The following is a 14,853-nucleotide window of genomic DNA, read 5'->3' on the forward strand; positions in this document are numbered from 1 at the left end:
AAGTCATTCTTTTTTTTTTATTATGGCAAAATATCCTCAGATTTTTTTGGACATGAGTTACATAATCACAGTATCTATTTGTGGTGATTTACAAAGAGTCTGGTAGCAGTTGCATGTGATTTCAGTTATGTTTGCCAAGAATGCAGTTTCTTCCAACCGAAGGCCAACCACGTTGTTCTGCAACTCAAGTCTTTACCAGCTCTGAGTTTTAGAAGCCCAGTGTTGGAAGTCCAGTCTTCAATCTACATGACAAATGAAAATGCTACCAACTTGCTATTTAAAATGACCTGCAAAGGAGAAAATAATTTGGCTTTTTCCCCTCTTTTTTTATGATGTATGAATAAGCAGAAGGTTTGAAAGCTTTTCTGTTTCTGCTTCATTTTTACATTAGATATTCAGATCTTGCAAACTGTTCTTGAAAACTGGTTGGATAGAGAACTACTAATTTTATGATGTGCTAAAGATGTGAAACATGAATTTTATTCAGGCTATTTAAAGCTTTAAACTTCTATTTAAGACATATGATGCAAAAATCCTTAAGTATTACAGCCCCTTTAAGTACTAGAAGAATCAGTAGCTAGAAGTTAAAACTAGGCAAATTGAAATGACACTCTTTTTTTAGAAGAGTGAAGGTGATTAACTAATGGAACAAACTACTGAGGGAAGGTGGTACTTTCTCCATCTCTTGAAGCCTTCAGATCAAAACTGGATGTCTTTCTGGAAGATTTGGTTTAGTTAGATACAAGTTATTGGGCTCATCATGGGAGTAAATGGTTGAAATTTGATGGCCTATGTTGTATGAGAAGTCAGATTGGATCATCTAGTAGTCCCTTCTGGCCTTAAAATCTATGAAAAGAGAGAGTTGGAAAGTTCCCAGTGTATATCTGTGTCATTGAGTCCTGCAACAAAAACATGGAAGGAGAAGACTTAACATTCCTATTTTTAAGGTCTTGCTTACATGAGAAAATTGTGGTAATTTAGAAACTGATATAGTTAAATTAGTTTAACTTCCTTCTGTGGAAACTCTTATTTAGAGTTGAGTGCCTTATGTCATCTTAAAATTGGTAGGATATACCTCATTATACACTTAGAGGAACATCAACTTTAATCAACTTTTTTTTTAAACAAAGAATACTAGTTTGAGGTATTGAGTCCCCTCTGAAGTTTAACTATGTCGGAGGCGGGGGAAACAGTGAAACAGCCTGTACAAAGTGCTGTTAAATGCACTAAGTAAAATGTAAAAATAAACTTCCTTAATTTTTTCAGTTTTAGTCTTGTGTTTGAGGTGATTGTGCTGTTTACTTCCTTTTAAGGTCTCCATACACTGGGCAAAAAATAAATAAATCACTGGTACTACCAACACGTATCACTGCCATCTCCAAAAAGCCTTATATTCTTATATACAAATGAAAGTCCAGGTATTGCAACATATAGAGTGCACTGACTTGAGCAAGTTTTTACACCACTTGTACTGGTACATCCTACAGAGATGAATTGGAAACCTCGCAGGTTGCAATCTCACCAGTATAGCAGGTTCTCCTTGGACTACTTTTGAAACACCATGCATAATAAATATGACACAACAAAATAAAAATATTTAAATTTTTATTAGAAAAGAGTAACAATATAAATCTAGTGAACATCAAAACAGACCTGTCTTCTGCTAATATACAACAAAATCTAAGTAAATTTAGAACACTAACTACATTACCATTTAAAAAAACTTACATTGAAAATCTAAGATGACAGAGATGCATTTCCCATGCACTGGACACCTGAAAGGTGGGAGGGGAATTAAGGCACATTATTGAAATGCCATAAGAACACAAACCAGAAAATGCCTTCCCTCCACCCACCTCCAAAAAGAAAATCTTGTATCTCAGACTTACTGCCCCATAGATGTTCCTCCCACCACTTGCCTTCTGAGGGGCAGGAACATATCTCTTTTAATGGTCCTGAGAGGAACACACGAGGAAGAAAAAACTATTAGCCCAACTGAAAAAGCAGGCCTGCAGTCCCCACTCAGCCAAAGTCCCATCAAAGCAAATGGGACATTCAAATTGAGTCCTAAACCAATGACAGTTTTTAAAAGAAAAGTTTAATGCAATTTCAGAAGATATGACCAGTTTGCTTGCTGCCTCAAGCACTTACAGTAGTGCCAGGTTAAAAGATAGTGGGAGAAGAGGGTTCAGATTACTTTTTGCTATCGCTTCATTACATCAGTAATATAAGGACATAGCATCACACCATCTCCCCACACTTTAAAAAAAAAACAACGCATAATGACTCTCTTATGGGTAACTCATAGAACCTATTGTTCTAAGATGCTGAAGTTGAGATCCTCCTAGGGTTCAAAGCAAATTAAACACTCAATAGATGAGAATGTTCACAATATTGAGAACAGTCACTGTGACTCTAGGTAACTTTTTTTTTTTTTTTTTTAAATGGAAAAAAAAAAGCCGCCTTACTTCAGGGAATAAGCCAGCCACTAACTGACAGGAGTTAGGAAAAAGCTTTCCCTAGGGGTAGGTTATTCGTTATCCTCTGCATGGTTTCTTTCTCCTTTATCTGAAACATTCACTGGACTACTGGCTTGATCCTGTGTGTTAGTTCCTGTAGTCCAAGCATCTACTCTGAAGAGATGCATAAAGAATCATCAGATGGATATATCAGGAATATCACAGTGTAACAGATGAAGAAATTTCTAAATCTGGACATAGTGTAAATAATTTCTCCTTCTGCTTCTCCAAGATTCCCTTACTAGTCTGAAATGACTGTTTGAGACGTGATGTGATGTTACAAAATGTGCAACCATACCTGCGCCAGTTTAGTTGCCTGGTACAGATGAGTGCCTACCTTTCCCTCCCCGCTTCCCTCCCCCATGCTGAGTATCTACCCAGAGTAAGGGCAGAAATGTCAATCCGTGGCTGTTACAACATGAAGAATTCCTTGAGTATTGTTCACAAGCAACACAGGTTTTTCTCCTGAGCTAGCTGGGGATATGCAGGTGTTGCAATGGCAGTGCATTCAGCCCCTGGTGATGGAATGCTACACTTCTGGAGGAGTAGTTGAACATACCACACTCAAATACTACTACAGCTGTCTTTGCTGAAATAAGGAAGGTTGCTATGTCCTGTAATTTTAAATAGTGGTGGTAAATAATGAAGGGATCTTGAAGAATCTCTCTTTGTGGAAAGTATAACATAAGAGTTTTAGATCAGTTATACAAAGTGGATAAGTAGATCTGTCTTCCTCTTAAAAGGAAAGTTCTTTGGCTGTTATATAATCAGTGAAATTTATTGAAGTTCATCAGTTTTCTGGTTTTATTCAAAGTGGTTGAAATTGGGCCAAGAATTTAAATGACTAATTTGCCACTAAAAGACCTATAAATATATCTGTGTGTGTGTGTGTAATGTCACCTGACTTGTGTCGTCCCCCTCCGCACCCTGTTACAGCAATTTTGAACTTAATGGTTTTGAACCACACTGCCTTTTCTGTTTACATCACTGCTGAATATTCCCCCTGCAACCCTCCCAGTTACTTTTCTGCACTATTTGGGCACCTTGAATTAATGCCACAATCACAACAAAAATCAGCCTAGGTCATTAGTCACTGGTAGTCACATTTGTGACTTTGGGACACACATTGGCATAAATCCTGTAGGTTTGTACATCTTCAGAAAACGAATCTGTTATCTACCTGCTTTATTGAACATTTTATGGTTAGTAGTTTTTATTTTCTTAAGTCTCAGTTTTGCCAGCCACATCTTATACTTCCTCTTATAACCATTGTCCAGACATTGGTCACTTAGTCCAATCCAGATAGCTTGTGTACACAATGAGTTTATTGTTGGATAATTAATCTTAGTTGCTTTGTGCAAGAAAATAGACATGATAGCACGTGAATCAGGTGGCATAGTTCTTCTCCACATCCTTTTCACCCCCTCTTTTGTTTCAGCCTCTGCTGACATGTGCTTTTCCAAATCTTTAAGGTTTATTTTTTGACTGGCTGGCTCAACAACACTGAAAATGACAGTTAAGGCAAAGTCACATCCAGGTTATAACAACTCTAAAATGTTACCACTGAACCTCTCTGTCCCAAACTGTTTTTCAGGATAGGTTTTCCTAGTTACATTCTAATGTTAATTTATCAGTATTGCTGCCTGGGGTCAGACTGGTTCAGGGCATAGGTAATGTGAAGCCTTTCATTTTGTAGTTGCTAGTTCAGATCAATCTGAGATTGGCAGAGACCCAACCCAATGTTGTTACCATTTGATGGCTGTCTAGTTTAAATGAGCGGATCATTGTGTCAGTCGAGTTAGGTATGAGTTGGCACTCTTTTTGAGTTTCAGAAGGGAGGTAAGTAAGTGGAAATTGAATTAGTTCAATTGGAGAGGTGGTCCCTCCAGTTTAATGTTCTAGCATAAAAGTAAGATAGTGTGAGAATTTGCTGCTGCTGCCTGTTATCTGTCTATCTTACGAATTTGCAGTGCATCCATCGCTGTAAAGTTTGATGTACTTTTTCTTTGGTTATAGGACTTCATTTTCTTGGTCTCTCAGGAACAATAAATTCATTTTAATAAAGTAAAAATTCTTACTGTTCCTAAGGTGTTGTCTCTGCATAAAGTACAGTTTGGTATCCATGGCATCCGACAAAACATAACCTACTATACTTCTGTAAATACTAGGAATTATCTCCATGAAGTAGGTGATCTGACTTCTCTACAGTTAGTATGTTTGGTATTTTGTCTAATGGGTTAAAAAAGACATCATCTTCTCCAACAAGAACACGAGAATTGGGAATGCTAAAATATCCAGAGGCCTTACTCATCTCATAAGGAAGTTTAATATGATCTACTCTAGACTTTTTCTTCATGCTTATTAAATGTGTCCTTCTAATGTTCCAAGCATGTGCACTTTTAAAAATACAAAATATTCTAATTATGTCAACATCAATGTGAAGTCCTTCCCAGTCCACCTCAGGGAAATTCTTTGGAAACTATCCTTGTCAATAAATTAAGATTTCGATTCTGTTGAAAATGCCTGGTCACTAGTACACTCCCTTCAAATCAAAGGCCAGTTGTTTTAAGTAGCTCAGTTGAGCTTAATTGTTGTGGTATCCCATGAGGAGAAAAGTGGTTTTAAAAATAGCCAGAGCCCCAAACCTTTATGACTTTATGGGTCAAAACCAACAGCTCAAACCACTCTTAAACAAACTGGAAGCAAATGTAATTTACTGGGCACAGGGATTATATGCTTCATCCAGAAGCACTGCTCAGCAATCTGCATTCTGCACAGTCAAATTTTTGAGGCTAGTCTACAGGTGCATTGCAGTAGTTCAGTGTGGAAGTAAGGAAGACATGGCTAGGTGTGCTGAAGTATATAGCTAAAAATAAAGACAGATAAATGGAGAAGTGCCATCAATTTGAGTTTAAGATCTCACCTCACTTGGCTAATCACTGCTGCATAAGTTACTGCTGACTCAGTACATATTAACTTACTACTTTTAGTTCTGTGGAGTAGGAACAGTACAGTGATATAATTCTGTTCATTCCTTCTTTTGCTCATACTCTGTACTTTTGTGGCTCCCCTGTAGAGGGGAAGAAGAGAAAGTTCGAAGAGCAGTGTCATGGAGGTCAGACTTTGCGTTATGTATGAGTCAAAATAGATTCTCTCTCACTCTTGTTAGCCATATTGACTCTTCAGTGCTTGCCAGAGTAAAATGTAGCAAACTTATTTTAATTAGAACCCATAGGAAGATTTGTACAATATATACTATTCAGAGTTGTACTTGAATAACAAGGAGACATTTTGTTAATAGTCAAAAACTCTTGTCTAACTCATCACCTGAAGAATCTGATCTCTGTTCCTTAAGCATTCATGAGTTACCTCACCTCCCTTCTTCCTCATTAAAACTGAGTAGCTTCACTTTTTCAGTTTCGCATTATTTACTTCTAAACCAAGAGTACAGTAGTAACATTGAGCCTAAAGGTTCAGCAGTCATTTTAATATGTGTTAACATTTTATTATTCCATCTGAAATGTTACATAACTATGTCTATAATCAGACTATATGAAGTAACAGTGTCCTATGGCACCTTATAGACTAACAGATGTGCCAGTCTGTAAAGTGCCACAGAACTCTGTTGCTTTTTACAGATCCAGACTAACATGGCTGCCCCTCTGATACTTGAAAGTATATGAAAGCTCTTCAATGAAAATAATTAAAAATAACATTGTCCTGTTTTTAAAGATCTCTCTGAGTCTTAAATTATCACATAGAATTTGGAAGAGTTAGGATACCTATCAGTTATCCACCACATTAATAACATTCTTCTTCCTTAGTTTGGTTATTTGTTGAAAATTGAGTGGGTAAGATGAGATTTGTGGCCACATTAAGTTATCTGGTGATGTACTCAGTCTGTTCTAATAATGGCCAATTTTGAGTGTTTGTGGTGGTACGTATAATTGTACACCTCTACCCTGACACAACGTGACCCTTTTTAACATGAATTCGGATATAACGCAATAAAGCAGTGCCCCGGGGGCAGGCTGGGCTGGGCTGGGCTGCGCACTCCGGAGGATCAAAGCAAGTTCGATGTAACGCGGTTTCACCTATAATGCAGTGAGATTGTTTTGGCTCCCGAGGACAGCGTTATATTGGGGTAGAGGTGTTTATATGAACAGAATGATTTTATTTTTAACAATAACAGTTATTCAAACAGAGTGGTGATAGTTTTGTTCATTTATATAATCTGTTTTGTATGCAGTCCTTTACTTTTTAATTCTAAAATTTGAGGTTTGATCCTATACTCTCTGTGTTCATGTTTAGATTTTTGCCTCAGATTTTTTGATTGAAAGTATGGGAAAACAGCTTCCTTCAGAAGTATTTTAAGTTATATGAGAGCTGTCCTACTGAAGATGTATGTTTGTTTGTTTAAAAAAAATCCATGCTGATAGGGTAATATACTAAACTAAAGCAAATTTTTCAAGCTTTATAATGTTTGCCATAATCTGAATATTTTTTGTCTTCATTCTGATAACAAAATGAAATTATTATAAGATGTCTTAGCACAGGGTGCCATTTTAAAACAATATGGAACTACCTGCTTAAAATGATTTGTCTTCATTGTTTTTCTTATTTTTATACAGGGTTTGTGGATGCACTTAGATGTTTGCAATGAGCACTGTGGCTGGCATGCCCCAGTGTTTTGGATACCAATGCACAGGACTCCGTAGTAATCGAATTTATCAGAAACGAACGTCATGAGCATAGTGATCCCGTTTGGGGTTGACACAGCAGAAACTTCTTATTTGGAAATGGCTGCAGGCTCAGAGTAAGTATTTTTAACAAAACTGCTAACTTAGTTATTTTTTCTTTTTGTGATTGGCATTTTTGAATAGAGCTAAGCAGACTTCCAAAATGTTTTTACTTAAATGTTTGAATTTTTAATAGCTATTTTTGTTCATCTTCTGTAGCTTTATTTTTTCTTCACATCAGTACTCCTTTCTTTAAAATAAAAAAAAAAAGCAGTATTTGTCAGCAGTTCAGTTTATCAAAGGCGAAAGTTTTAAATAAAATATGCTTTACTGCTTTAAATTTTTTTCTCATTTTGATCATTTTGGCTTCCTTAAAGAATGCAATAAAACCTATTTGGTTGTGTTTAGAGTCACAAATGTCTTCTTTGTTGCATGGAATTATGTCCATGAAATACTGGTAATCCAGAAGAGTGTTTTAAAAAATACATTTTTATAGTTAATATTCTTAATTTTGTTATAATGCATCCGAATTACATTTATTTCTCTCCCAATATTTTAATCTTTCTATTTGGTAATCCATTGTTTTTGCTTTTTATAGCTGAAGTGGCTAGCTTAAAGGTTTAGGTATATGTGTGAAATAACTAGACAAGCGCCTAGAAATCACAGGTTCAACTCGACCCTTCATCTTTCTGAGGTAGATAAACTGCTCAAAAATCCATTTGCTTTATTGGTTGTCAATCAGATGATACCTAAAGTCTGGCCCAGTCTGTCTTTTATAGACATTGAAGACCTCATTGCTCTCCTCTTAAGAGTCCTATGTTCATAGAATCATAGGATTGGAAGGGACCTTGAGAGGTCATCTAGTCCAGTCCCCCGCACTGATGGCAAGACTAAGTATTATTTAGAGCAGTGGTTCTCAAACTTTTGTACTGATGACTCCTTTCACATAGCAAGCCTCTGAGTGCAACCCCCTTTATAAATTAAAAACATGTTTCAATATATTTAACACCATTATAAATGCTGGAGAAAAAGCAGTGTTTGGGGTGGAGGCTGACAGCTCATGACTCCCACTCCTGTATAGTAGCCTCGCAACCCCCTGAAGGGTCCCAACCCCCAGTTTGAGAACCCCTGATCTTGACTGTCCCTAACACGTTTGTCTAACCTGCTCTTAAAAATCTTCAATGATGAAGATTCCTCAACCTCCCTAGGCAAGTTATTCCAGTGCTTAACCACCCTGACATAACATTTTTACAAATGTCCAACCTAAACTGCCCTTGCTGCAATTAAACCCATTGCTTCTTGTCTTATCCTCAGAAGTTGAGACACATTTTTTTCTCTTTCCTCCTTGTAACAACTTTTTTCAAGTACATCAAAGGTTAGTATGTCCCTTCTTAGTCTTTTCTTCTCCATACCCAGTTTTTTCAATCTTCCCTCATAGGTCATGTTTTCTTGACCTTTAATAATTTCGTTGCTCTCTGATTGGTTCACATCTTTCCTGAAATGTGGCGCCCAGAACTGGACACGCTACTTCAGTTAAGGACTAATCAACGTGGAGTAGAGTGGAAGAATTACTTACTACTTGTGTTTGCTTACAACACTCCTGCTAATTCATCCCAGAATGATGTTTTTGTCTTTTTTGCAACAGTATTACACTGTTGACTCCTATTTATCTTGTGATCCACTGTGACCCCCAGATCCCTTTCCACACTACTTCCTAGGCAGTCATTTCCCATTTTGTATGTGTGCAGCTAATTGTTCCTTCCTAAGTAGAGTACTTTTCATTTGTCCTTATTGAATTTCATCCTATTTACTTCAGGCCATTTCTTCAGTTTGTCCAGATCATTTGAATTATAATCCTATCCTCCAAAGCACTTGCCACCCCTCCCAACTTGGTATCATCTGTAAACTTTAGAAGTGTACTCTATGCCTTTTATCTAAGTCATTGATGAAGATATTGAACAGAACCAGACCTAGAACTGATCCTTGTTGGACCCCTCGCGATATGCCCTTCCAGCTTGACTGTGAACAACTGATGATTACTCTCTGGGAACATTTTTCCATACAGTTATGTGTCTGTCTTATAGTAGCTCCAGCTAGGTTGAATTTTCCTAGTTTGTTTGAGACGGTCGTGTGAGACAGTATCAAAAGCCTTACTAAAGTCAAGATATATCACATCCACCACTTCTCCCCCATCTGCAAGGCTTGTTATCCAGTCAAAGAAAGCTATAGGTTTATTTTGACAAGATTTATTCTTGACAAGTTCATGCAGAGTGTCACTTTATACCTTGTCTTCTAGGTGCTTGCAAATTGATTGCTTAATTATTTGCTCTATTCTCTTTCCGGGTACTGAAGTTAAGCTGATTGGTCTGTAAGTCCCCGGGTTGTCCTCCTCCCCGCCTCCTTTTTATAGACTGGCACTACATTTGACCCTTTTCAAGTCCTCTGGAATCTCTCTCATCTTCCATTACTTTTCGAAGATAATTGCTGATGATTCAGGGATCTCCACAGTCAGCTCCTTGAGTATTCTAGGGTGTGTTTCATCAGGCCTTGCTGACGTGAAGACATCTAACTTGTTGTATTCTCGCCAGTCTGATTAAAAAGATGTCCCTGTTGTGTGGTGTGCTGACCGCCTGGTTGCCACTCTCCACACCAAAGGTAGCTGCATATCCATGATGTTTGTGGATTCTTTTGGGATGAAATACAGTACAAAATGTTTTCCATGGAGTACAAATGACTTAATTTTTTTTTCTTTCATCTACACAATGTAGTAGTATCAGGACCATCCCAATAATCTCAGCATGTCTAAGAATAGGATTTGTTGATTTTTGTGTTTCCTCTTTTTTCTTCGCATTAGCAGAGTATGTAGCAATGCAACGGGTTTTGATTTTGGTTTTGGCAGGAGGTGAGAGAAGTAACCCAAAACAAAAAAAGAATCTTCCCCTTAAAGAAAGAGAAGGTCTCTGTAATGCACAGTATAGTATATGTGCTTATAAATCTTAGCCATGGTTATTTTTAAAAAATGAAGTCAATGGGAGATGCTAGTTATTCAGCATTTTTGACCGTCAGACTGTTCATTTCAAAGCCAAACTTTAGTCACTTAGTTTTTAAAAAATATTAGGTCAAATGTAAATTATATTTAGAATCCAATAGGAAAGTAAAATTTGTAACTTACAAATTTACAAGTTGCAAATTTATAACTTGTAAATTATAACTTGTTAGTTGTTTATCTTTCTAGTCTTTTGAAAGATCTTGCATTTTGAAACTTGCCAATAGATTGTCAGTCACAATGAATATAGATTAAATGTTCTTAATCTCTTTCCTTAGGAGTCTTGCCCCCACCCTCCTACACACACAGTTTTAATTTTGTCATGTTGAAACCATACAGCTTTCATGTTTTTGGACAGTTTAAGAACATATTTGCATGGTTTAGGTGTTGGAAATATAGACTAGAATTTGTTTTTACATATTTTCTTTCGTGCTTCAGGTCTCCTGAAGAACTTCCAAAGTAATATTTTATTAAATAAAGGCAGTAGAGTTAGGTTTTATCAAGATGGATGAATTGGCCATTGTAAACTTGAAAAATGGCTCGCATGAGTCCTTTAACATTAAAATTTCTTGAATCAAGGGGGGAATTCTCCCTAAAACACAAGCATTGGTCATAATTTCTATGAAGAGTGAAATGGGTTGTCTAGCTTTCACCTGGAAAGCTTTTGCAGACTGGGCCTAAGAAGACATCTGTAATCTATCCTTTTATACTTAAGACCCTGTAATGGGAATAAGTGGCAAGAGATGCACAAGCATATGCAGTCAGTATTGTCGGCTGGTTGACATGCCACTGTTTGTCGGGAAAACCAAAGGATTCTACCCTGATGTTTTAGTGACAACAGGGAATCCAAGACTTGCTTGAGCCAGAGTTCAAAACAGAGAGGCTTCCAATAGCCAGAGCGCAGAAAAAGAGTTCTAGATTTTCCTGGTTTTGAAAAAGCAAAGAGCCAAAGAAAACAGCTGTCTGTCTGTGTTTTTGTTGTTTTGGTTTTTGTATTTGTGCTCTGCAAACTCTAGGAGCATTAGGTATCTGTTTTTAGTTGGGCTGATGAGATCTCACGTGTTCATTGGTGATAGCAGTTAAGTTCATCAACATTATCACGGTTGCAACGGCTTCTGGGGGGTCAGGGACAAGATTTTAAACTCTTGATTTGCTGAGTGCATTGTGGGGCATCTGGAATAACTTAAAATTTGCCATTCTTGAATTTGAACTTCAAAATTCATTTAGTTTTGTGGATTTGTCCAGGATCATGCACAAAAAAGTTCTGTTTTTAAAATAAAATGTAGGAACAGTCTTCCCCATCACTATCAGAAGAGGACTGCTGAGAAGCATGAGGCAGGTAACCTCTAGTGGATTTCCATCCTATAAGGGCAGTACCTATGCCCCTTATTGAAAGAAGCAAATGTAAAAACTGATTAGCTCTGACTTGCAATTGCTGAGCTCTTAAATAGGGTTCAACAGATGGAAAATAAGTAGCCAAGAAAGAAGAAGCTATAGAATATATAGAAATAGAAAGTAGTTTTATTTAGTGTTCTTTGATCATACTGGGTGAAAGCTTGTGCACATCATAATTAATTTGTATTATGTCAACTTACAATCAAGGGGAAAAACGGAATACGTGATAGTTGGTACACGAGAACGGGTTTAACTGTTGACTATTCTAGTATTGTAAAAAAGGACCACTGGGAAATTTTAGGTTGACATAACCACCTTTTTTTCAAACACAGCTTTTTTTTTAGAGACTGACGCTTTGGACATTGATTGCATCAATAACAAAGATAGATCCTTACTGAATATACCTTGGGCTTATTCCTAAGTGAAAGGAGTCAAACCAGTTCCCTGTAACTTGACGGGCTTGTTTCTGCTTCCTAAGATGCTGAAACATGGGGGAAAACAAGAGGTGGCAAACTTGACTAGGAGAAAAATCTTCATTAAAAAAGGAGACCTGGAAATTTAATCATCTTTTCTCCTACCCTGCCAAATAGAGGGCTGAGGCCTGTAAAAGGAACACTGTTGTAGTTAGTTACTAGAACAGTACTCATAAAGTTGAATATAATTATTATACTATTCACTTTGAACCTATTAAATGTTAAGGTTGTGGGTTCCCCCCCCCCCAAATTAAAAGGGAATCACAGTTGATGGTGAAATAAACTGCATGTCCTCCTGTACTCAGAAATAGTTAAGCACTGTAAAGGTACTGCCTTGTTAGGCCATACTAATGGAGAATCTATATAACAAAAGGCATTATCTGTGCTATGGGTATATATCTGAGTTCCTCTGAGTGCCTCTACAAAATCTGACACACACAATTGTGCAAATGCAAGACAACATGCTTTAATATCCAGAGTACAATAGACATTGTAAACAGTTTTTTCAATTTGATATGAAGAACACTAGATGGACTGAAAGTGAGTATTCAGGAGAAGAGAATTTTTAAAGTATGTGCCTTTAGTGGAAAAGGATCTTGGGATAGTAAGAGTCTAGCCTAATTTTTCTTGCTATGAAGGGACAGAGAGCAGTTGAATAGAGTGGCCATATTAAGGGCCTGAAATGCTCTTGCTGACTTACAGGAAGTCAGTGTAGTTTCAGGTATCAATGTTGAATATTCATGGTCAAGTGCTTGGGAAGTCACTGCCATGTTCCACATTCTGTAGATAGCTTTCAGAGTTAACCCCAAATAAAAGGCTTTACTGTAGTTTAGCCTAGTGGTCACTGTACATGGGTCACTGTAGCAAGTTCTGCATCTAGAAGAAAAGGAAACTTTGACACTTTAGATGACTTCTTTTTTTACTTTAAACTCATTCATAACTAATGTGGAAATCTGGTCTTTCAGGTGCAGGTCATGATAAAAAGTAGTATACCTACCTTGCAAACCATGAGAGAAATCAGTAAACAATTGCCAAAGATCAGGCAATGTTCTCTAACTAGTTTTGCCCATCCAATACCAGCTGTTTTGTATTTTTTAACTTAAGTCTTGCAATACATTTTGTGTGAAACACAATACATTGTTATACATCATATTTTCTTATCTGGGTTGAATTTTAGCCAACCAATGTTCATATGAATTGTACTGCAAAAACCTGTCACATTGTTGTACATACTATAATAAAAACTTGTTTTTCCAGAAATTTGCAAAGCTGCTGAGGCACAGTAGGAACAAGTGGTTTTCAAATAATTCCCCTCCCTTTCCCTTTTATAAGTAAATGCTGCTTTTGAGTTTATAATGTTATGATAAATGACCTTAAACTTTTAGGCTGGGACTTTCAAAGGAGTCTAAAAGAGTTGAGATCCTAATTACCCTAGGCTCCTTTGAAAACCTGTCTTAATGAGTGTCACAGTATTTTGACATCCACAATTTAAAAAAAACCAAACAACCTGTTGAGCCCCCAGCTTTCATATAAACTTTATTTTTGATGTTAAGGGTGAGAACCACTCAGATTAACTTTTTATAATGAATAGTCAAAACAATCGTGGAAAGAAACTGTCCGCTTAACCCCCTTTTCAAACCACTTAGAAGAAAACGATTATCTTTAGTTAAAACTTTTAACCATGATTCATATTGTAGATAATTTGAGCCATAAGCCCATAAAACAGAGTTTATGGAAATCTTGACTGATAACTTTAACAGCCTTGTTGTATGTTGGTTTATTTCTTACTAATCATTTTTATTTAATTTCACTAGGACCGTTTGCTGCTAAATGGGGTAGTTTAAGGCTGTATAATAATTGTGTTAGTTTCTCAAGTGATCTAGTTCTAGATATGCAAGTTCTCTGACCCAGCACCAGAACTGAGACTCTTAAATGTGGCTTAATTTTTTTTTCCCATGTAGCTGAGAAAATCTAGCACTGTTTTCTAACAGGAGAAAATCCTTTAACCCATTGGAAGATTGGGTTTTGGTGACCGTGTTTTCTAGCCTGAACGCTTCTGAATGTTTAACAGTTTCTAACCACGTAGCAGTCTGTCTATTGATACAGCGGAATTGCATCATAGGCGCCTTTTAACTTACGCGCTCGGCAATACAAAAAAAAAGTGGGGGGGGAATAACAGTTTAAATACTCAGAGGGGTAGCCATGTTAGTCTGGATCCGTAAAAGCAGCAAAGAGTCCTGTGGCACCTTATAGACTTAACAGATGAATTGGAGCATGAGCTTTCGTGGGTGAATACCCACTTAGTCGGATGCATGTAGTGGAAATTTCCAGGGGCAGATATATATGTATGTGCAAGTAAGAAGCAGGCTAGAGAGGTATAGTTTAAATACTGTACCTGTACTGAGGGCCATTCCGCTCAATAAGCGTTTGACTATATGCAATTTTTGCCTTACGTGCTGACTTCAGAACCTAACCCCTGCGTAAGATGCAACTCCCCTGTAGACCACTTACATGTACATGACCTCACCAGAGGGGTTTTGTGTACATCATGGGGAAGAATAATTTGGTCAGAATCCCACTCAGATCATTAAAAACCTGTAATTTAGGCCATAATACTGAGTGCTAATTTGTTGGGTTTTTTTTGGTTTGTTTAATTGTTGTTAAAGTCTGTGTAGGCTGCT

General features: G+C 37.1%; 1 protein-coding gene across 2 annotated transcripts in view; it reads left to right on the plus strand.

Moving 5' to 3' along the window:
* The window catches only part of KMT2E (lysine methyltransferase 2E (inactive)), a 122,007-nt gene that overhangs the window by 12,791 nt on the left and 94,363 nt on the right, over positions 1 to 14,853 (plus strand). For both annotated transcript variants that reach the window (XM_050925279.1, XM_050925270.1), the window contains exon 2: positions 7,151 to 7,335. In XM_050925279.1, the coding sequence (XP_050781236.1) occupies positions 7,265 to 7,335 (71 nt within the window). In that variant the 5' untranslated portion in view covers positions 7,151 to 7,264. The remainder of the gene's footprint in view (positions 1 to 7,150; positions 7,336 to 14,853) is intronic.

This window comes from Gopherus flavomarginatus, chromosome 1 (genome assembly GCF_025201925.1).
Source record: "Gopherus flavomarginatus isolate rGopFla2 chromosome 1, rGopFla2.mat.asm, whole genome shotgun sequence".
Classification (NCBI taxonomy): domain Eukaryota; kingdom Metazoa; phylum Chordata; order Testudines; family Testudinidae; genus Gopherus; species Gopherus flavomarginatus.